Source organism: Diadema setosum, chromosome 7 (genome assembly GCF_964275005.1).
Source record: "Diadema setosum chromosome 7, eeDiaSeto1, whole genome shotgun sequence".
Classification (NCBI taxonomy): domain Eukaryota; kingdom Metazoa; phylum Echinodermata; class Echinoidea; order Diadematoida; family Diadematidae; genus Diadema; species Diadema setosum.
In genome coordinates this window covers 16,412,119-16,435,573 of record NC_092691.1, presented here as the reverse complement: position 1 = coordinate 16,435,573, position 23,455 = coordinate 16,412,119, and the positions used below count along the sequence as shown (strand labels likewise).

The 23,455-nt window shown below is 38.9% G+C and overlaps 1 protein-coding gene across 1 annotated transcript in view; it reads left to right on the top strand.

Annotated features, from left to right (window-relative positions):
• Nucleotides 1–23,455, top strand: part of LOC140230388 (tyrosine-protein kinase CSK-like) — a 123,574-nt gene that overhangs the window by 6,517 nt on the left and 93,602 nt on the right. Inside the window, exon 2 of the mRNA XM_072310537.1 lies at nucleotides 17,679–17,798. Coding sequence (XP_072166638.1) covers nucleotides 17,782–17,798 — 17 coding nt within the window. The 5' untranslated portion in view covers nucleotides 17,679–17,781. The remainder of the gene's footprint in view (nucleotides 1–17,678; nucleotides 17,799–23,455) is intronic.

Below are 23,455 nucleotides of genomic sequence, written 5' to 3'. Positions count from 1 at the left end.
CCTCAGGCCTCAACACATCTTCATCATCAACACTGACATCCTCGGCTGGCAGACTTCTGTAGTAGTTGTGATACACAGGTGGTATCACATTGGAGTCGCATAGGCTGACTAGATCAAGCTTCTTCACCTGAGACATCTTCAAAGGCTCAGGATGAAGGGTCTGGAGAAGAAGCTTCTTGGATGTCCTGTTTAAGGCAGACACTCTCAGTTCGCGGAAATTCTCGTCATAGGTATACCTGAATTTGAGAATGTGGGGCTCTTGCTTCTCAAACACTATGTGCTGGATCTTGCACCAGGAAACCTTCTCTCCACCAACATCCTTCACGTTGTTGTTCAGGATGACACCAGCGAGCTTCTTTAGATCAAAGAATTGATCATGCTTGAGCTGCGAGACTTTGAATGGCTGAGAACGCCTTGCTGCATCTGCCAGAGGTAAAGGCTGATCCATGGCATCATTGGCATGCCCTGTATAAATTGAAAAATAAGAAATTCAATTGCATGAATACTCTTCACATTTGATATTTATTCAGCTCTTATATTTAGCAAGATTTCAAACTGTTACTGAAAATGGGAGTAAAAACTTACAAGATTAGAACCTGATAAAGGCAGATCTAATGCTCTAATTCCACTGTCAAACAAAACATAAATCCACTATATATAATTCAAGTTGTAAATTGTGTATGCATAGTGAATTTCATTCTTTTGTGTTGTGAAATAGTATTATTTATACAGCCTTCTTGTTCAAGGATAGTTGCTTCAAATATTTACTTTGTTTCTGCTAATTCAAATTCATTGTGAGATTAAATTAGTATTAAACATCTAAAAAGTAGTGATGACATTACCTCCAAATCTCAAGTCAATTATGAAGATACAACTTTATTCCTAATTCACCACAATGTACATCTGACTTTTACTCTTTGCCCATAACTTATGGGATGGCACACTCATAGTAGGCTTAACATTCCAGTAATGGTAAATTATAGATGTCTACTGCCTTCTTGTTCATGGACATTTGCTTCAAAAAATTCTTTGTTAGATTACATTTTGCTACTTCAAATTCATTGTGAGATTTCATTGGTTTTAAACATCCAAAAGGTAGTGAAAACATGACCTCAATATCTTAATTGAAAAAAAAAAAACTATTCCAAAGTCACCAAAATGTATACCAAATGTTACTCTGTGGCAATCTAGGTCTAGTCTTGACCGGACTAGACCTATAGGCTATAGACTATAGGCCGTTTACAAAGAGAGTCTGGCCAACTCGGTTTTCGGCTTATGTGTTTTGAAGCCTGCGATTGGTCAAAAGCTGGTCCCGTGATTTACAGGCACCATGTCGTTACCAAAGTCAATCACGCGGGTGCGAGCAGAGCTTACACGCAGTGCCCATTGTTCATCACGCGCAGTTACGCGCTAATATTGCTTGCCTTTGGGACATCCCCGATATCAGTCATGGTGCAGTGGTTGCGTCTACTTGTACCTCACTGAAGTAGAAGGTAAATACAAAAGATATTTGGATATCTAGCTGCGATAAACTAAAGATAAACTGAAGATTCAGCCCAACGGCGAAATTACCTCCATGAAAAATACACACCGCTGCATGCTCATTATACTGAGATTGGGTCAGTGGAAAGAGATAAGGGAAAGATTATGCGAGGGAAAGAGAGAAAGTGAGAGGGGGAGAGAAGGAGATAAGGAAAGAGAGATTGATATTTTCCTCTGGAACATACTTTGTACTATGTGTGGATGTAATAATGTGTGTATTATGTGCTTGTGTGTGTGGCATGCGTTAGGAGTCTGCCCCTCTCATGTGTGTGAGCTGTTACGTTTGTGGAGAAAATTATCAGGTCTAATCTACATAAATTAAAGACATCTTATTGTTTATAGGCCGTATGAATATTATATGACATTTTTACGACGCTCATTTGGATGGTGCAAAGATAGTTGTAGGCCTATACTGGATGCTTTCAGACTATCCAAGTTTTGATTCACATTTGTATGTCACCGCCATAACATACAAAGTGTCGCCTGGAGGCATAATGTTTTGAGTCGTCCGTCCTTCCTTCCCTAACTCTGTCCTTCATTCCGTAATCAATTTTGTGGACACCAAGTCCGTTTCAGGTATCCCAATGAAACTTGACACGTATGCATGTTTGAGTGGATAAAATCTTGTTTTTAGCTTGTAAACTTTTGGGTAAACACGCTCAAAGTGAAAGATAAAAAAAAAATAATGGTTAAATTCTTAAAATATTACTATTTCCCCCATACACTGCCATATCCCATTTCTGAAGGTGAGTACATGCATTTCCAGACACGAAACTTACTGCCTGACCATGATTCTCTTTTCATTTTTTTTTTTTTTTTTGGGGGGGGGGGGCAAAGGTCAAGGATTAATGTCAAGTAAAGTGTTAAAAATAATATACTCTCTATTGTTGAAATATTATTGCACAGTTCCACCATACCTTGGAGATTACCAAATGCATGAACTCTAAGCCAAACACGGTATTTGCATGCCACCGTTATGACAGTGACTCGTACGGAAAGATTTTGGCAATGATGGTCAAATGTCAAGTGAAAACACTAGAGCGACGGGATTTTCCACATATTCTTAAAATAGCCGCTCAACGATTTGCCATGAAAATAGATTGGTCAAAGTAAAAATGCTCAAATTCCTTAATAGTACTTGCTCTCTCAAACAATACAATTCATCCATTCACACCTAGTTCAAGGAAAGTAAACACTCAATTCATTAAATTTGTGACAAACATGCCATTTTTTTTTTCTGCCAATTATGTGAAGCTGTCATGTAACATTGTCAAGACGTGATATGGCGGAGGTATACCGGTCGCCATTAGGACATTTTTGTTTGCTTTTTGTTTTTGTTGTTTTAACTTTTTTTCATATCTACAATGTATTCAATGGTCATGATCATAGTTTCATATTTGGAACGGATATCCCTCATATATTACGTAATCCAGGTACTTGTGCTTTTAATAGTTCAATTCAAGGTATTTTATTTCAATTATTTTTCAACAATTTAAGATCGTTTTATATACCTTTATACGGACTTGCTGATGACGTTTTCACGTTGAGGTGTATTCCTTTTGAATTACATACGTACTAGTAGGCCTTCACATCAGTTTCATACATAATACATTTGACATAATTCCCCATGGGACTAAATAGGATGGAAATTGATGCTTATTTATGTGCAAAACAGTAAAAACTGTTGAATTCGTCTACCATCTGTGCACACTTAGAATTGTAAATTTATGTATCATTTTGTTATATAATATTCTTGTTCCCTGGGCAACTTGTATAGCATACAGTCTAGTTACAGTTTACGAGACGGCTTTCTGTGATTTTTTTTTTTTTTTTTTTTTTTTACAGCAATGATTTATCATATATTCAGGAATTATGTCCTTTAGACAGGTTCCCTATCATTTATATACCTGCGTGCTGTATTGTGTCTATTTTAATGTGTAAAAATGATTGATTGTTCTCTCTCTCTCTCTCTCTCTAAGAAAAAAAGAAAGAAAAGACAAGCAACAGAGTGCCTTGCGCCTTTGGGAATCCTGCGCGTACATGCAAACGCCACAAGTGCACACGCTTAAACCTTAAAGGGGCATAGTCCCGGTAGTGTAGATGGCGCTGTTGATGATACTGCCGATCATCGTTAGCATTGATGCGAAGATTACCGAAGTTGAGCTGTCATCAAGAGTAAAGTGCGTAGGTGTTGCCAAGTAACGTTGCCTTTGTTGTCTTCTTTGCGCATCGCGCAGTCTGTAGTAATGCCAGGGTGCGTGCATGTGCTTGTTATTGTGACATCACAAAAGAAGTTTGCTAAAGCTGTCACCCCCTCAGCCGATTCATGAGCCGAACTGTGATCGGACCACTGACTACACTGAATCGGACTTCTTCGGACTCAGGAAAGTGGGCCAAAGCGTAAGCGCCAAAGAGAAGTCGATAGCGTAGGTCTCTATAGGAAACTTGCGCCGTGCGCCCACGTATGCATTTGACTAAAACACCGGGACCATGCACCTTTAAGCGCATTGTACGCTGGGTAACGACATGGCGTTCAATTTATGAGTTGGCCAGACTCTCTTTATATACAGCACTGGAACAGTATAGGAAACACTACATGACTGACAGTGTTAATCATGGTTGATTAAAGTGTATACTGGTTTCTTAATCTTATATAATTTCCATCAACCAGGCAGGCCATTTTTTTTTTTTTACCTGAGCATTAGGTGCTGAAGTGTTTTACTGGGTTCCCTGGCTGTCAGGGATGTGTACTGAAGAGGCCGACAGGGTTCCCTGGCTGTCAGGGATGTGTATTGAAGAGGCTGACTGGGTTCCCTGGCCATCAGGGATGTGTATTGAAGAGGCTGACTGGGTTCCCTGGCTGTCAGGGATGCGTATTGAAGTGGCTGACTGGGTTCCCGGGCTGTCAGGGATGTGTGTGCTGAAGTGGCTGACTGGGTTCCCAGGCTGTCAGGGATGTGTACTGAGGTTACAGCTCTTTATTCCGAAGGTTCGTTATTCCGAAGGCTCTTTATTCCTAAGATTCGTTATTCCGAAGGTTCATTGTTCCAAATTTCATTTTCTGATTAACCAATCTTTGGAATAACAAACCTTCGGAATAACGCCACAAATTCTTGTATAAATGAACCCTTTTTCATTTTCGGATTAATGAACCTCTAGGTATAGGAAATTTGCGTGTTTCGGATTAACGACCCTTCGGAATAACGAACCTTCGGAATAGCGAACCTTCGGAATAACGAACAGCACCCATGTACTGAAGAGGCCGACAGGGTTCCCTGGCTGTCAGGGATGTGTATTGAAGTGGCTGACTGGGTTCCCGGGCTGTCAGGGATGTGTACATGTACTGAAGTGGCTGACTGGGTTCCCGGGCTGTCAGGGATGTGTACTGAAGAGGCTGACAGGGTTCCCTGTCTCTCAGGGATGTGTATTGAAGAGGCTCACTGGGTTCCCTGGCTCTCAGAGATGTGTACTGTGTACTGAAGTGGGGTGAAAAATTACAGTGAAACCGTTGGACTGGGACCTTCTGTGTAAGATTATAAAGTAACTCTTGCCTTGCCTGCAGAACAATGTAGCTTTTTTAATGCTAATGTTAAAGTACATGGTAATTACCCAAAATGAGCTAAAAACAGTCTGCTCAACAGTGATACACATTTAAAATCTGCATTTAGGTTAAATCATAAAGAGGCCTATTTTTTTCTTCTAATATGGCTGCCTTCCCACTTAGTTCCAGACTAACAAGGTCTAGATCTAATTAAACTCTAACTTTTTACAACTTATTTAAGTAAAACTTTAAGGTCCAGTTACAAGTTATACAAAGGACCTTTTACACAGAGGAATGCAAAATTTATGGAGAAGAGTTTGGGTTCACACTAATTGTTTACAAGAAGTACAGTTATCACTACATCTAGGGTCTAACTTTAGGAGTTTTATGTATTTTCTGTGTTCCAAATGTGAATTTACCTTCCGGTCGGTCTTTTCTCTGCACCATGTTGACACTTCTAGTCTCTACACAAGTTGAAGGTCCAATTACAAGTGATAGGATCTTCAACACGCACGAACCCAACATACAGTCGTATCTGTTTGTGTGCAGTTAGCACTAGGCCCTCTGTAGTCAGCCCTCTAAAATTCGGACATATTTTGTTGACTTTTGGAATAAAGTTGTTTTGTAAAAATTCACTTACCATTTACATCTAACATTTGGCGGTCGATCAGGTTTTCACTACTTTTTGAATGTTGGATATTGATGTAAACTCACAATAAAGTTTGATAATTTTAAAAAGATAGGCCTACAAGATTTTCCCCCTATAGTTTCTTTTTATACCCCCGCCAAACAAAGTTTGAAGGGGGTATATAGGAATCAGCGGACGGTCGGGCGGTCGGTCGGTCGGTCGGGCGGTCGGTCCGTTGCAAATCTTGCGTCGCAAACTACTTCCTCAGTTTTCAACCGATTCCCATAAAACTTGGCACAGATGTGTGCCTTGGGTTGTAGATGTGCAAGACGTATTTTTTGACAGTACCCAAAAGTACGTTGCCATGGTAACGGCATATTATGGGCAAAAATGGGTACAAATCTTGCGTCGCGAACTCCTCCCACAGTTTTTGATCAATTTTTATGAAATTAGGTACAGATGTTCATCTGAATATGTTAATGTGCAAGACACATATTTCCGCAGTGGCAAAAAGTGCGTTGCCATGGTAACGGCATGTTATTGGTAAAATATAGGGCAAAATGCTTCATGGCAAAACTGCTTCATCAGTGTTCTTCCAATTCTCATGGAATTCATATTGAATGTTTGTCTTAGGATATAGGTCAGCATGACACATTTCTTGACAGTGACAAAAAGTATGTTGCCATGGTAACAGCTCAGATATTATGAGCCAAAATGATGGAAAATTTTGTGTTGCAAACTACTTCCTCAGTTTTTGCCCAATTTCCAAGAAACTTGGTACAGATGTGTGCCTTTGGTTTTAGATGTGCAAGGCGCATTTTTCGACAGTACCCGAAAGTACGTTGCCATGGTAACGGCATATTAATGGCAGAAGATCAAGGAAAGATCTTGCGGATTTAATTACTTCCTCAGTTTTTTGACCAAAGCTTATGAAATGTTGTTTTGGCCAAAGCTTATGAAATGTTGTTTGGCGGGGGTATAACCAGTCGCTGTAGCGACATTTCTAGTTTATAAACTGGAATGGTACGTGCTCTATACTATGAGTGTCTAGTGCCAACTCCAACACTAATACTACTAGTCTTCTAGGATAGGTCTCGAAGACCAAATTGTACACAAGTCACAGTGTGCACACAGATTACAATTTATAATCCCCATGTAGTTTTCATTGTTGTGAGTAAAATGTCCTATTACTTGTACTTTGACCTTTTAGAATTTAGTAGACTCTTCTTGTACTTGTATTTTATTGGACCGTCTACTTGTAGAAGTGGATCGACCATGGCCGAGGCATACATGGAGTCAACCGATTGACACCACATAAAATTGAATGAATGGGACTTATCGAGCAGAGGATTGTCGTATTAACGAAAATCTTGGATGTAGGCCCTACCGTTCAAATTCAGGGTGAAATTTCTCTTATAGTCTACTTTCCAATTAAATTAGCACGATCCAGAAAATTACAACAAAACTATTACATCTTCTCTACTTTCGAAAGGTCAATAGCATTTGTTTTGCTTACCCGGTAGGCAGCATACGACGGTGCGTTCCTGGGGCCTTTCTGCTGGTAACAGGAGATGAAATTCCGCGGCACAGCAGAAAGACTGAACTTTGGTGCGCATGCGCACAATCGTATGGGCCCTTCTGCTTGGAACACAATTTTGCATCGTGGTGCTAAGGCGATATTGTAAAAATGACGTCGTTTTGAATCAATTTTTCAACATGATATGAAAGAGCGTGTAAAACTCTACCAGAACATGCAGAAAAACAAAAATCGATTTGGGGGTAGAAATTCCATGCTTGGGCCCTTCTGCCGAACAGGCGACGATATACATGTAAGAACGACCCAAGTCCAATTTTTGGCCAAATTAGTTTGACATGGGAAATTGTAGCTTATGCATGGACTCATCTTGTGTATAAATGATAAATCCTAATTACATTGTACCCCGGAAGTCTTCAGCGCCCTCTCTCATCCTTCTCTCATCTCTATAGCAGAATATCATGTATATGATACAAAGAACGACCCAAGTCCATATGATTCAAAGAACGACCCAAGTCCATCACACAAAATGGCCTCTCCACAATTTATGCGTGTGTATGGTGCACATATTACTCAATGGCATCCACACGCTGTGCCTGTGTGTATACGTCACGGGAGCGGGTGGCACTTTTTACATCTTTACAGATCACGTTTTCATAGCGGTTGATTTGTCTTGTAAATTTCGTCATTGGGACCCTTTCGAAGGCAGAAAGATGAAAAGGGTCACGCTGCCTGTTGTTTTTAGCTCACCTGAGCCGAAGTGAGCTATTGCGATCGCTCTTCGTCCGGCATCCGTTGTCCGTCGTGCGTCGTCAGTCGTCCGTCGTCCGTCGTGCGTAAACTTTTACATTTTCATCTTCTTCTTGAGAACCCCTGAACCGATTTTCACCAAACTTGGCAGGTAGCATCCCTAGGGGGATAGGATCTCAATTTGTTCAAATGGGCACCATGGCCCACCTAGGGGCCCGGGGGGGGGGGGGGGGGGCCCAAACCCCCTAAAATTAAGGAATCTTAAAAAATCTTCTTCTCTAGAGCCAGAAGTGATAGAGCTAAGTTAATACTATGAATTAGTACATTGATGACTGTAGTTTCAGGTTTGTTCATGGCGGAATCAGGGGTGCCCCCCTTGGGACCCAGGGGAGGGGAGTGGGGAGGAGTCCTAATAGGACCCAAATTGTACATTTTCGTCATTTTCTTGAAAATGCCATAATGGATTTTCACCAAACTTGGCAGGTAGCATCCCTAGGGGGATAGAATCTCAATTCCATCAAATGGGCACCATGCTCCACCTGGGGGGCCCCCAGGGGACCCCCCCCCCCCCTGTAAGGAATGGGCAATTCCACGATAACACCGTGACACTTTTGAGTATGATTTCACTCATCAAATGTAAATAATAATCAAAATGTAACACTTGAGAAAAATTTTTTATTGTGTATCTATGCATATCGTCATAAGCAATTTTGAAAGCAAAAGAAAGGAAGAAAAACTGCTGTGGTAAATGAGTTATGCACGATTAATTACCACTGTAACACCGTGACGCAAAGTGGACATGGGTTATTGTGCACTTTGTTTACTGACAAAACTCTGTGAAGTTAATGAACACTTTGATAAGTGGATCTGTTCATTGGATGTACTAGAGACTCAATGATGATAATGAAGTAAAATTTGATTGAAGAATCAATTGACATAGATTTATAAGTGCACCGTAACACCGTGACTGTAACACCGTGACCTCTGAAATGTGTGTAGAAAACCTATCGAGAATCCTGTTGTCTTACTTCAGCTCATAGTGTTTCTCCATTAGGTAGAATGAAATGATGATTCATGATGAATGTTTGACATCACAGTATAACACTTCCAGATAAAACAGAAAATTATTGAAATCATAACAGATTAACAAAAACAACAAAGTAAAGAAAAACTTTGCACTGTAACGCCGTGACATGTCCGTTTGTACACGTTACAGTCAGGAACACTGCTCTTTCAGTAAAATATACTTTATGTTTTGAGACATAATTCACTCTATCATCATTGAAAGCTTGTTAAATATTTCTGAGTGAACTTTTAGGGTTTACAACTACTCTTTAAAAGTCCAATTTGTATATAAAGATGACATACAAATTTGAAACTTTGATTTTAATACCTCTGGTCACAAAGCCAGGTGAACCCACTTAGCAATTTCAGTAGCAATAAAAAGAATCATTCAAGCAATTTGTGTGGTACAAAATGTATCATAATTATTATTCTTTTTCAAAGATGTACTGGAAAATGAACATGTACATAAAAATGATTACAATGCAAATTCTCATTCATACACATACATGTAAATCCTAGTGAGTGTGGCTCTTTTAATGGTGAAACTTGTAAGATTGTGCACAGCACCATGCACAGGAAAGTAGTATTCTAGTGAGATTAACTTTTGGTGGACACATCGATCTAGCTTCAGTATGCCCTAAGTAATTCTTTAGGATACCAGGGAAGCTGCAGCAAGACTTCAGACTGTTCATCATGTTAGGAACACATTTGAGTCTACAAAAGAAGAGTCAAACCATGTGATAAAATGGTCAATTATGATAAAAATATTAAACAAAGGGTATCAACTCAACTGAAACTGTTGCCTTTACCGTAATTAAAAGTTCAAAACCTTCAGAGATGTTTGCTCTGGATAGTTATGAATCTGGTAGGTGGCACACTGTGAGTGGACTGCTTCCATTTTAACCCACCATTGTGCTCTGAGTGTTGATTGGCATATCAAACCCCACTGTATTGTAAACACAGTTCTCGATTTTTGGCACAGAAAGGGTTAAAATTGCATGATGCTGGCAACAAGTACAAGTGATAATCTTTGTGGATATAGCTTGACCCATCTGTTATGAACAATCCTTGAAAAACCTTTATCTTTTGACTAAATGTGACAGAGAAAGCAGATGGTCACTTCAACAGTCAATTATCATGTGTAATCCGGTATGTGTCCTGTGTTATTGCAATGCAAGTCACGGTGTTATATTCACAGTGTGACATTTACTGTAACACCGTGACACATTTTAATCAGCTTTAATTAATTAACAAAATGAGTTACCATCATTTTAGTACTTATGATGAATGATTTGGGCTATCAAAATAAACCCTTTTATGTTTGTAATTTTCAAACAATACTAAAAACATCAGTTTTTACCGTAACTCCGTGACATTATTGATGGTCATATTTGCGATGTTCGCTGAAGCTTAACACATAGAAAATCTTGCACTTTGATGATTTGGTAATGATGTTCAACCCTTAAACTCTGAAAACAAAGGCAAAGTTTTTACGTCCTTTTTCGTTTTCTCATGCTACATTCATTTAACTTCATTATATTTTTCAGATAATTATGTCAAATTTAATTATGCTGATTTTATGCACATATTTAGCAAAGTAAATGATGTAATTTTTTAACAAGATGGTCAAATATGAAAAATTCAAAATTCATTTGATACCAAAATGAATGAGATTTGACTATTTTGAAAATTTGATGGTCATGTCCACTTTATCGTGGAATTGCCCTCCTTTTCTCACTTCTGTCTTTTTGAGTCAACCTGCTGTCATATTTACTCCAAGCACAATTAAAAAGTCAGTTTCTGATTGTATGTTGCACGATTTGTGTGGCGATTTTTCACTCTGATATAAAGGGTGTGTACAGTTCTGGTCGAGGTGAGGATTTAGCTTTTAACGTTTTGCGAGATATTCAGAAACCACTCTATGAGATGTCAAAGAGCATGCAGTTCTAAGGGGTATCAAAAGTTTATTCGATGAAAATCGGTTTTGAAATGGCTGATATGTCCAAAAACAAGGTGAAACAAAGAGATCCTAATAAAGTTGTGGCATGTCGCCTTTTATTATTAGCACTTTTTTGAATATCTCAGCCATTTGAAAACCAATTTTCATCAAATAAACATTGAATCCTTCTTAAAATTACATGCTCTTTAATATTTCATATGAGGCTTTTCATTATCTCACTTAGGAATGTTCAAAACATGAATCTCCACCTCAACCAGTACTGTACAGTCCCTTTAAACCATGTTCCCTATCGTATTTATTTTTCACGTTAAGTTAGTGCTGCCTAGTGTTGCTGTTCACTTTTTGTTTCATTTCCGTTGTTGAACATTGCGGTAGAAAAGCTCGGATAGAAAGCCAAACAAAGAGCATACACTAAAGACTGAGCGTACTGATATTTATTGTAGCAACAACAATGGAGCATGCATGCGTGGACAAAACATTTCCGACACGCTGCAAGGTGTATCGCCGAAAGCCGAACTATGTAAATGTGTGCGACGCACTATCCAATTGCACGCGAGATGCCTTGCCGTAGCAACACTGGGCATAGTGGCGCGGCGTTCGAGAGGAGATCGAAACTGACGAGTGTGATCTAGATTTCGGTAGAAAAAACTTAGTGTTATGCTGTGAAATTTAGTGTATTACAAAACATATCAGAGATTCAATTTCTGAAAAAACCCCAAATCGACAAAAATAATGGTCAAAATCTTTGTACCCCGCCTAGGAGGGAATTTGCTCTTGCGACTTTTGCCTGAAACCGTTGTCGCGGGTCACAGGTGTACAACATGTGGCTTTTCGTTGCGAATCCAAGTGTCGTTTTGAACGATGAGTTGTTTACTGAATTGCAAGCATCGCAGTGCACTTGATTTCTTCACTAAATTGTATACAAGTCTTTGGGGCGCTGTTACTGGTTACAGCGCCCCGTGCCGGGGTTACTGTAAAAGTGGAAATTTCGCGGATTTCGCATAACCAGAAGCTAGTGCGAAAATAAAAGCATGTGAGTATTTTTGCATGCCATATGTTCCAGTAGCTGTTGTCTTGATTTCGCGAAATTAAAAACACGCGAAACTCTTCTTACTTGGCCAAGTGCGAAAAATTAGTCACACGAAAATATCCACTTTTACAGTTAGTCATTCCCATGCCACTGCATGTGATACTTTGCATGCATGGTATGCTGTGCTAGCAATATATCGTGTGCTTTAGTGCAGTACAGTGCAGTGGCTAGTGCGGGCTAGCTCCAACACCAAAATAATTTCCCACTCTTTGGCACCTAGGGTACAACCTTTAAAAAAAAAAATAATAATTCAACAAAATGGCTGATTTGTTTTTGTTACCCTGGGGTACCATTTATTTTATCATATACACCTCAACTGCACATTCACTTTACTTGATTTTTGTGAGTTATTTTCTTCTGCGCATATAGTTTTAGATTTCTTGAATCTCAGTCTTGTTCTTCTCCCGGCTTGCTGGTGGCGACAATGATGGGATCAAAGCATGTTGAAATGTCTGCGTGTCATAGCGTGTGGGTATTTGACGCTGTGGTTATCGTCAGGTGTGATGACTGTGCATGGTTTAATATAATACCCACATACTTGGCTTCATGTTGTGTGGTTTGCACAGGCCATCGCTTAAGCGGGAGCACCGCTTAAATGGGAGAAAAACTTATCTCCCGACCCCTTGCAATTAAGTGGTGAGCACTGTATTATTATTTTTTTTTTTTAATTTTTGGCGCAGCCATCACTGAATGAGATGACTATCAACAGTTGACATGATGTATGCACACTGTATGAAGAAAATTCAACTTTTTCCCTTTTCTAGCATAGTAAAAGATCACTTTACTAATTAATTAAATCTGTTTCAAAGAGCAGGGAGAATGATATTACCCTTAAAAGGGATGGTACAATGTATGTACAGCATTGGTGGAGATGAGAATTGGGCTTTTACCTTTTTGCGAGATACCAAGAAAACACAATTTATGATATAGTACAGAGCATACCATTTTAAGAGGAATTCAAAGTTTATGTGATGAAAATTGGGTTTGGAATGACTGAAACATCCAAAAACAAAGTAAAACAAAGCGTTCGTAATAAAGTGTGGGTCCCACACTTTTTTTTGGATATCTCAGCCATTTCAAAACCAGTTTTCATCAAATAATTGAATTCCTCATAGAATTACATGCCCTTTCATATTCATAAGGTTTCTCATTATCTCACCAAAAAAAAAATGTTAGAAACCTGAAATTAGGTCTCAACCAAAACTATAGATCCCTTTAACATGCATGTACAGTACGTCAACAAGTCAAGGGAATGTGTACACATGTATTTTTCATCACAAAGTCTTCTTTATATATTTGTGCATGAATATTGTCATGAACTGCATATTTTCTTATTTTTATATCCAGCACTTGTGGCAGTGAAAATTCAAAAGTGTATAACCTTGAATGGTTTCAAATCCAATTTTCCTCAATACATTAACATTGCTGCAGTCTTTCAATCTGCTTGTATATTTGGTTTCAGTACCCTCTAAATCAGAGGTCTCTACTTAAAGGGGATGGCTAGTAACTGATCAGTGGGAATCAGTGGGAATGCTGAGGGATGATTGTTCCAATCCTTGTGGGATTGATTTAAGAGTACCTTATATATCTACTGTTGTGTGGAAATTATTTGCTTCAGAACGGTCTCATATTCAAGTAACGTGCAGATTAAAGATAATAAAAAGTTTTGGTACCTCAAAAGTGTCCTTCAATTTCCTTGTCTTAGTTTGTGTTTCAGGTTAAAGTACCTTTCATATAACTAACACTGTGAGACTTACTCGCCCCAAAGTGCTCTCATGTCTTAGTAATCATGCAATTAACTGCGACCAGCAGCCCCATACGCATAGCGACCAGCAGTCCCATACGCATAGCGTAATCGGGCTTCGCATTGAAGCATTCAGGATCATGACAGATTTAGTATCGCAGAGTAAATGTCAACTTAAAATCCCATAAATTCTTCAATTTGGAGACTTACCAATTAAGTTGAAGTATTGAAAACAGGCTTCGGGCAACGTTTGGTTCTGCCTATAGTCCCTTTCTGTTCGAATTGATGACTGAATGTGACTCAGTCGACAGGACCTTAGGAGAGCTACATACAGTACACTGAATACTACAGCCAGTGCATGCGAACACATCACATGCACACAAATTTCAAATCCATGAACGGATAAGATGTTTGTGTGCGCATGCGCTGGCCATGGTATCCAGTGTATGTAGCTCTCCCAAGGTCCTCTCGACCGAGTCACATTCAGTCATCAATTCGAACAGAAAGGGACTATTGGCAGAACCAAACGTTGTTCGAAGCCTGTTTTCAATACTTCAACTTAATTGGTAAGTCTTCAAATCAAAGAAATTTTTGGATTTTAAGTTGACATTTACCCGCGATACTAATTCTGTCATGATCCTGAATGCTACAATGCGAAGCCCCATTACGCTATGCGTATGGGGCTGCTGGTCGCAGTTAGCTATGAGTACAATGGGCTGCAAGCTGCTGGTCGCAGTCAGTGGTTTCGTACAATATTTATCGACGCTGTACAGCGTCGGCTCTGGTACGAAACCATTATTGCATGATTACTAAGACATGAGAGCACTTTTGGGCGAGTAATTCTCACAGACAACGTACTTTAACCTGCAACACAAACCAAGACAAGGAAATTCAGGGAAGCTTTTGAGGTACCAAAACTTTTTATTATCTTTAATGCCCCGTCACTGACCAGGCATGCTAACCTGGAAACATTCAACTGCACATTACTTGAATATGAGACCATTCTGAAGCAAATAATTTTCACACAACAATAGATATATAATGTACTCTTAAATTAATCCCACAAGGATTGGAACAATCATCCTCCAGCATTCCCACTGATTCCCACTGATCAGTTACTAGCCATCCCCTTTAAAGGGACTGTATAGTTCTGGTTGAGATGGGAATTCGGACTTTAACTTTTTACATTATAATTACAAACTTCTTTTATGAAATATTAACGAGCATACACTGAGGAATTCATGACAAAAATCTGTTTTGAAATGGCTGAGATTTCCAGTAACGTGGTGTCCTAATAAAAGGTGGGTCCCATTTTTTATTAGGACCACTTTGTTTTACACACGAAACTATAGACTGATCCTGATATGAATGTGACATGCACGCATACAGTCCTAATTTGCAAAAATTTAGACTCGCTAAATATACAGCTGTATAAAGGAATGTGTAATAGACTTTACAGGTTAGGATTGATACAATGTACAATGTAAGTGTCAATTTATACGACTCCCTAATGATGGCATTAAAACTATATAATGGAATTAGTTGCAATTGTTTGACAGCTAGTTTCAGAGAGACAAATGTACTACAAGCTGCCGTGCGTACATGTACAGTTTGCAAGAAATCTTTGGTATTGGTGAATAGAATCCACCGTAATATTTAAGTGCTTGGCAATGACCAATATCTGGCCTGTCTTTCCTTGGATCGGCTTTCTTGGCTGAGCCATTAAAATGTCCAATTTTTACCTTATATTGTATGATAAGACTATCAAGAGTGAATTGAGTGATGACAGTGACAATGACACTGATAGTGACAGTGGCAAAGGGGTGGTACTGGTAGAAGAAGCGAGGGAGAGGCGACAGGGCCCACTGTCTGTCTGTAGTACCTCCATGTTGATGTGTTTTGCTATGGTGCTCCCAAAATATCACTTCCCCGCTAATGATTTTGTGGAAAAAAAAAAAAAAAATCTTCAACTATTAATGATGTTGTTGCCCTTGGTTTTGACATTAAAAAAAGAGTAATATTTAGGGTGATTTTGTACCGAATTACTGATTCTTTTTTTATTTTTTTTTAAACAGTACCAGACATTGTTTACTTTGTTGACCATAGCAATAAACCAGACCTTTGCTGTGACTGTGTTCGGTGTAAACATGCTCTTAGCGTGCTTGTGCAGCTGAAGCGGCATGACAAGCTGTCACGGCCATAGCTATACTAGTAGCTGCCCTTAGATAGAGTACACACCTTGTATAAAGGGCATTTGCCAGCAGCTGGTTCTAGGTCAAGTAGAGCGCCAAGGCCTGCAAGCTGTTTGATTAAGGTGCAAAAGTGCAACTGGAAAAATTTTCTAAGCGAGATGGATTCAATAAGTAAAAAATTGCAAAAATCATAACCAACTTGTACCTTATTCTGTGAAGAAGAGACTTCACCTCCTACGCAGATCATGCAGAATTCACGCTTTGAACCACGGCGCTGTGTAGCAACAGCGCATCAGCACAGGGCTGATTCGTTCCTTGCATGTCATAACTTTGCTCCCCAAAATTTCAGGTTCTGGCGGTCAGAAAAGGGTCTCAAAACACCATCTCTTCTTCGTTCAAGAGACATTTTCACGTTCTGAAACTTAATTATTCATATTCCTAGAGACTTAAACTTTCCAGAAATGTATAATTCACTTTATTTATGAATATCAAGCTATTTTTCTCGTAATGACTACTTTAAGCTTTAAAATGGTGTATAACTCAATTCAAATGGACACCCCTAACCAATCTAAAGATTGGAAAGGAAGCACACACTCTGGAAAAGTGTGAAATAAGAAAAGAAGCCCGTAAGTACAAGATCTCTTCAGGCACTTTATCTTTACCAAGCCGTGCTAGCTGTGCAATGAATGGGACAAAAAAACAGGATGTAAACCACAGGAGCAGCAACAATGAAGGGATTATCAGATTATGCTGAAATTTGGCATGCTTTATTAACATATTCTGTTAATGATTATTGACAACTTTCAAAGTGGTAGCATCATCCTTTCTAAAGTTATTAGAGTTTAAAGTGAAGAGTGTGTAAAGAGGGGACTGTATAAGACACACCTAATCACACCAGGCTACAAAAAAGTGTTCAAGAAAAATTGCTAAAAAATGCAATTTCTTTTTTGTTTTATGATTCCAAACTTTAGCATAATGTTAGAAGAAGACTTGCTCTTTTAGAAAATATGAAAACCTCAAGATTGGCTAGGTTGACACTTTTCACCTATTTTCAGTTTTCACACAAAGTCAATGCATGCGACTTTTCATTGGTTTTGTGATGCACGGTCACAATTAATGTTTTACAAAGTTTTATTTAGCATTTTAGGTGTAGGGTTTTGGAGCTGCACATGTGTAAATGTGCATGTTATCAAATCACCTTTATGCTCTTTCTAGATATAATAAATACGATAACTTAAAAGGATACTTGAATAATCATGCCAGACACACAGAAAACAAGGAAACTGCATGATGTAAAGTCAACAGAGAGTCTGTGGTTTGCACCCAGCATGTGCAATCCAGTACCGGTATGTTTGTGTAATAGTTTCTCTCAGAGCTCTTTCATGCAGCAAGAACTTGGCAAACCAGATTCTGTAGCAAATAACATAGCCTGTGAATCAGAATTCCCTGTGATTATTTGTGGCTAAGTGCCGAGTCGTGAATCACTTGTATAATCCCACCATCATTTATATCTGTTTCATTTCTCCTTACCCTTTCCTGCTCCCTCTGCCTGTCCCCCCCCCCCTTCCCCTTCTCTCTCCCTCTCTTGCTCTGTCTGTACATACCCTGTCTCCGTCTCTCTTTGTTTCATAGTTGTACCAGATTGACAGTGCAGTGTGCAGACAACGCATAGCTGGATTGTGGCTGGATTCACAAACTCAGAGGATTATATCATTTGGAGGGTCACTGGGCAACCATGGCGCAGGAAATGCCGTACGTATTTTAGTCTCACTAGGAAACACTTGTAGACATTCTTGCTCATCTGCCATACTTCATTTTGTTATGCATCGATGATATACATGTACACACGTATGTATGAAGAATTATACTTACAGGGTTAACCCCTTCCTCATTTATAACTTTTTTCTTTTTTTTTTGAGACAGTAATTTTCATTTTATACTGTTGGTAGACCTTTCCATCACGTGTGCATTGCATAATCTCACTACAGAAGAACTGTACATACAGCTGGACATGTACATCTGTACAGTACTGTAGTGTACAGAAAATAGCCCACTTCGAGAGCCTTGTAACAGAATGATCAGAGCAAGAAGCCAAGTGTTGGTTAATGAGATGAAATGCCATCCATAGATGATTATAACCTCCAAGTTCAAAATGACATGAAAGTGACAGTACGGGTACTCTGTATGCACAGGTCATATGCTAATGTTTGAAGCTTTTCTAACCCACTATGCACAAGTTTAGTGAGAAGAATTCATGTACTGTGAGCACAGTATGTATAATGCACTTTGTCTTTGAAAATACATTAGACTTTGACCAAACTTGACAGATATTATTGTGAGGATGATAGCATGTATATTTGTACAAATGGATACCATGCTCTATTTAGGGGCCCCAGGGGTACCTAAAGCCCCCCAATTAAAGAATAAAAAAAAAAAAAAATCTTCTGTGAACCAGAAGTTCATCGTTATTTAGAGAGCCTGTACGTAAGTAAGTGCTATGAGGAACTTGATGAACTTCAAACTATGATTGAACTTGAACTTGAAGTACTTTGGTGACTGTAGTGTCAAATTTGTTCAAGCCCCCCAATTAAAGAATAAAAAAAAAAAATCTTCTGTGAACCAGAAGTTCATCGTTATTTAGAGAGCCTGTACGTAAGTAAGTGCTATGAGGAACTTGAGGAACTTCAAACTATGATTGAACTTGAACTTGAAGTACTTTGGTGACTGTAGTGTCAAATTTGTTCATGGCAGATCCAGGGGTGCCCCCTCAAGAGGGGGGGGGGGGGGGGAGGGGAGGGGGGAATTTTTCCTCTTCTTCTTGGAAATGCATCATCAAAATTTGACCAAACCTGGCAGGTGTTATCACTAGGATTATAGGTTATACATTTGTACAAATGGATACCATAACCCACTTACATGTAGGGGTACCCAAAGCCCCCAAATGAAGGAATATTTTGAAAAATATTTTTCCCAAGGACCAGAAGTAATAGAGGATGTTTATGTAAGTTAGTGCTTTGAGTGAGTACTTTGGTGGCTGTAGTTTCAAGTTTCTTCATGCCGGATCCAGGGGTGGCCCTATCAGGTCCATAGGGACCAGTTGCTCTGAATAGATACAGTGCACATTAGTGAGTGCACTTTCTAGTTTTTTTTTTTTTAAGTTTTTTTTTCATGGCAGATCTAAGCACGACCCCCCATGGGGCATCAGCAGCCAGTTTCTACATTTTGATCTTTTTTGAAAACACATGGTCATATTTTCTACAGATGTTGCAGGTATTATTGCCAGTGTGATGGCATAATATGCACTTGTATATAAACATACATTTTGTAAAATGGACGCCATGCCCCCATGGAGGTCCATTCCCCAAAGATCCCCAAGTTTGCTATGTTTCTCTTATAAAATAGTAATGGTCTGCAAGGATATTGTTTGCTATTAAAACTAGGATTATATAAATGGAGAAAACAAATCTTACTTGAAGTTATACATTTGAAAATCTGCTTACATATTTAGAGATATGTGATACAAGGTATAGGAAGAGACATTGTTTATTTTTTGTCTTTAGCTTCTGCAAATTGCTAGTTTCAGTCATTTGAATAGACAAATGCTAGCCTAAAATCAATTGTTCCCACTTTTGCATGGTAAACCATAGAAGATGATACCTTTAATGCAGATTATGAAAGTGGCTTGCAGAGTACAAAGGCACCTGAAAGAAGTTTGCAAGGATGCTACATTTTCCTTTGGCAAAAAACCCCCCCAAAACAATCAAGATATGAAACTTGTCACCTTAAGACGAGTTACATGTAGGTTATATGCAGGGGGGTGATCAATCATCCATGATTGGCACCTTTTTAAAGGGGACAGTAAGAAGTCAGAGCAGTACATTTAGAAAAGTGTACTGTTAAGAATTTGAAAGTAATCACATCCTTCATATTCCTCAATTTCAACTCTCATTTCCATTACCAAGGAAGAAGTCTTTGACATGAATGAAATCAAACAGGACTCTAAAGTGTTATAAGACCTTTTGAAATATGAACTTTGGAACAAATTTGCATAACTGGGATGGTTATGTATCAACTTGCCATTATGATTATAATATGATGAGTTGGTCAAACTCTACCAGGCTACAAAATTTTACAGCAGTCAAAGCAGTGCAATCCCAGAGTATACAAAACAGTTGGGTGGTCGGCGATTTGGTGATTGGGCGGTCCGTCCATTGCAAAATGTTGTGGATGGAAAACCCACTATCTTTTTTTTTTTGCGAGCAATTGACCCAAAATTTGGCATGTCAGACTGCTATCAAAGGTACAAGTGTAGATGTGAATTACACCATTTCCATTAGTATTGCATTTATGCATTACCATGGCAACAGCAAATTTTCATAGAAATCTTACAAAATGTTGTGGATCGAACAACTCTATTAGTTTTAAAGCAGTTCAGTTGAAATTCAGCATATTGTGATCAATGAAATGTGTAGTTGTGCAAGACACCTTTAGCGTGTTTGTGAAGAAATCTGTGTCTATGGCAACAGCATTTTTTTAATGCCAATTATATAAAAAAAAATATTTAGATTGACCTAACTCCCTATAGTTTTTAGGAATTGACTTCAATTTTGGCATGTGTGACCACTACAGTATGTAGATGTGCAAAACACATCTTTTGTCAATAATGAACAATGTATTGCCATGGTAACAGCATTTTTTCACTAAAAAGCATACAAAAATACTGTGGATTCAGCTAACTCAGCCACTCTTTGAAATTTAGCTTGAAATTTTGTACATTGCACATGTGACTGCAAATAGTACGAAGATGCGTGTGCGAACTTCATGTACATCATTGTTGAGCAATGCATTGACATGGGAACAGCATTATAACCCCACCCACACATAGTGTGTATCAGTCATTCAGTCGGTCAGTTGGTTGGTCGGTCTGTTGCAAAATCCAGTGGATCGAATTACTCTCTCAGTTTTGGAGCAGTCGACCCCAAATTTGGCATGTGTGACTGCTATGTAAATTAGTTACTGTATATGCCGAGTATTTGGCGAGGTTTTTATTTTCGCGAATTTTGCGAGTCGGGTGCTATTTGCGAAATTAAAAAACGCAAAAATATTGACTGTTCCTAATGTGGATGTGAGTACGCTAGTACATTTCTCCATTCTGTACACGACTCCACAATCGCAAATTTAACCACTCGCAAAATCATCAGGAATTCCCGATTCACGAAATGATTTAGACTCGCGAAATATATGGTGTATACAGTAGTTGTGCAAGACACCTTTTTATGCCTCCGCCAACGAAGTGGCCAGAGGCATTATGTTTTCGGATCGTCCGTCCGTCCGTCCGTCCGTACGTCCGTCCCGTTTTGTTTTTGTCGATATCTCAAAAACTGTGAGGTGGTTTTGCATCAAACTTGGCATGAGGGTATATCCTGGGGGGATGATATTTTGTTTGGATTTAGGGTCACGGGGTCAAAGGTCACAGGTCATTTTGTGAAAAAAAGGTTGAAATTTCGCAAATGGTTCAAGGTATCTTCATGGAACTTAGTATATATGCATGTACCGATGGGCAGTGATTATCTAGGGAAGTTTGGGGTCATGGGTCAAAGGTCAGGGGGTCAAAGGTCAAGGTCAACTCCTCAAAATATCACTACTTTCCTTATATTTATGCAATGCCTGAAGGATTTTTTTTTAACTTGATGTATGCATGTATAACCCAATATTCTGTAGGAAGTTTTTTGCCAAAAGGTCAAAGGTCAAGTACGCCTTGTTAATGAAGGTGAACTTGTCCTTTTAAAGGACAAGTTCACCTTCATTAACATAAGGATTGAGAGAATGTAGCAATATTAGTAGAACACATCATTGAAAGTTTGAGGAAAATCGGACAATCCGTTCCAAAGTTACGCTGGATGAGAAGACTACTGCAGTGTGTGAATAACTTAGAAGTCACATGCGTACACCAAATAAGGAAAATATAAAAGAGAATTTCACAAAATTTCATCTTTTGAAAAAAGTACACATTCCCCCGACTCGTTACCGACAAATGTTATGGGTAATATTATTCCCCCTGCCTTTAGAAAGAGGCAAGTCAAGTGCTCTTTTATTATGCGAAAAAAGTGAAAATATGTTGAATTTTCTTTACATTTTCTTTATACTGTTGTACGCATATGACTCACAAGCTGTAGTAGTCTCCTCATCCAGCGGTTCCAACACAAAAATTTTAAAAATTCATAACTTTTGCATCGATTGTCCAATTTTCCTCAAACTTTCACTGATGTGTTCTACTAAATATTGTTGCATTCTCTCAATCCTTATGTTAATGAAGGTGAACTTGTCCTTTAAGTTTTTATGACGCGTTTCTATTATGGGTCATAACTTTTGATCCATAACTCCATTTGTGACCAAACTTGGATGGTAGATGTCCCTTGGGGAGTGGATGGTCACCACAAGGTCAGTGGTCACAAGCATGGGTCAACGAACTTTTAGAGCCCAATGTTAACCCGTTGAGGACGGACTGATTTTGCTGCAACACGCATTTCCCATAGACACCTGCCCGAGTATACTCGGGACTCGTCCTCAATGGGTTAGTTTTTATGGTGCGTTTCTATTATGGGTCATAACTTTTGATCCATAGGTCCGTTTGTGACTAAACTTGGACAGTAGATGTCCCTTGGGGAGTGGATGATCACCACAAGGTCAAAGGTCACAAGTAGGGGTCAACAAACTTAAAGAGCCCAATGTTAAGTTTTTACGGCGTGTTTCTGTTATGGGTCATAACTTTTGATCCATAACTCCATTTGTGACTAAACTTGGATGGTAGATGTCCCTTGGGGAGTGGATGGTCACCACAAGGTCAATGGTCACAAGCATGGGTCAACGAACTTTTAGAGCCCAATGTTAAGTTTTTATGGCGCGTTTCTATTATGGGTCATAACTTTTGATCCATAGGTCCGTTTGTGACCAAACTTGGATGGTAGATGTACCTTGGGGAGTGGATGATCACCACAAGGTCAGAGGTCACAGGCAGGAGTCAACAAACTTTAAGGGCCCAATGTTAAGTTTTTATGGCACATTTCTTTTTTGCCATAAATTTTTACCCTTTTATATCTCTTTTTATCTGTTATATCTCTTTTTTTAAAATCTGTTATATCCCATTCGGGTACAATTTCTTGTACGTGAATGGGCGAGACACATTATGGCAATTGCCTTGTTTGAGCTTTTGAATTGAGATATGGCACTATATGTGACTAACAGTGAGCAAAACGCATACCTTTATTCAATGTTGAATAATGCATTGCCACGGTAAAAACCTTTTTTTTTTTTTTTAGTAAAAAGCATGTTTATACACAATTATTGCTGGTTAAGCTAGCTCCTTTAGTTATACTGTAGGTGGGGTTAATCACATTAAGTGATAGTTC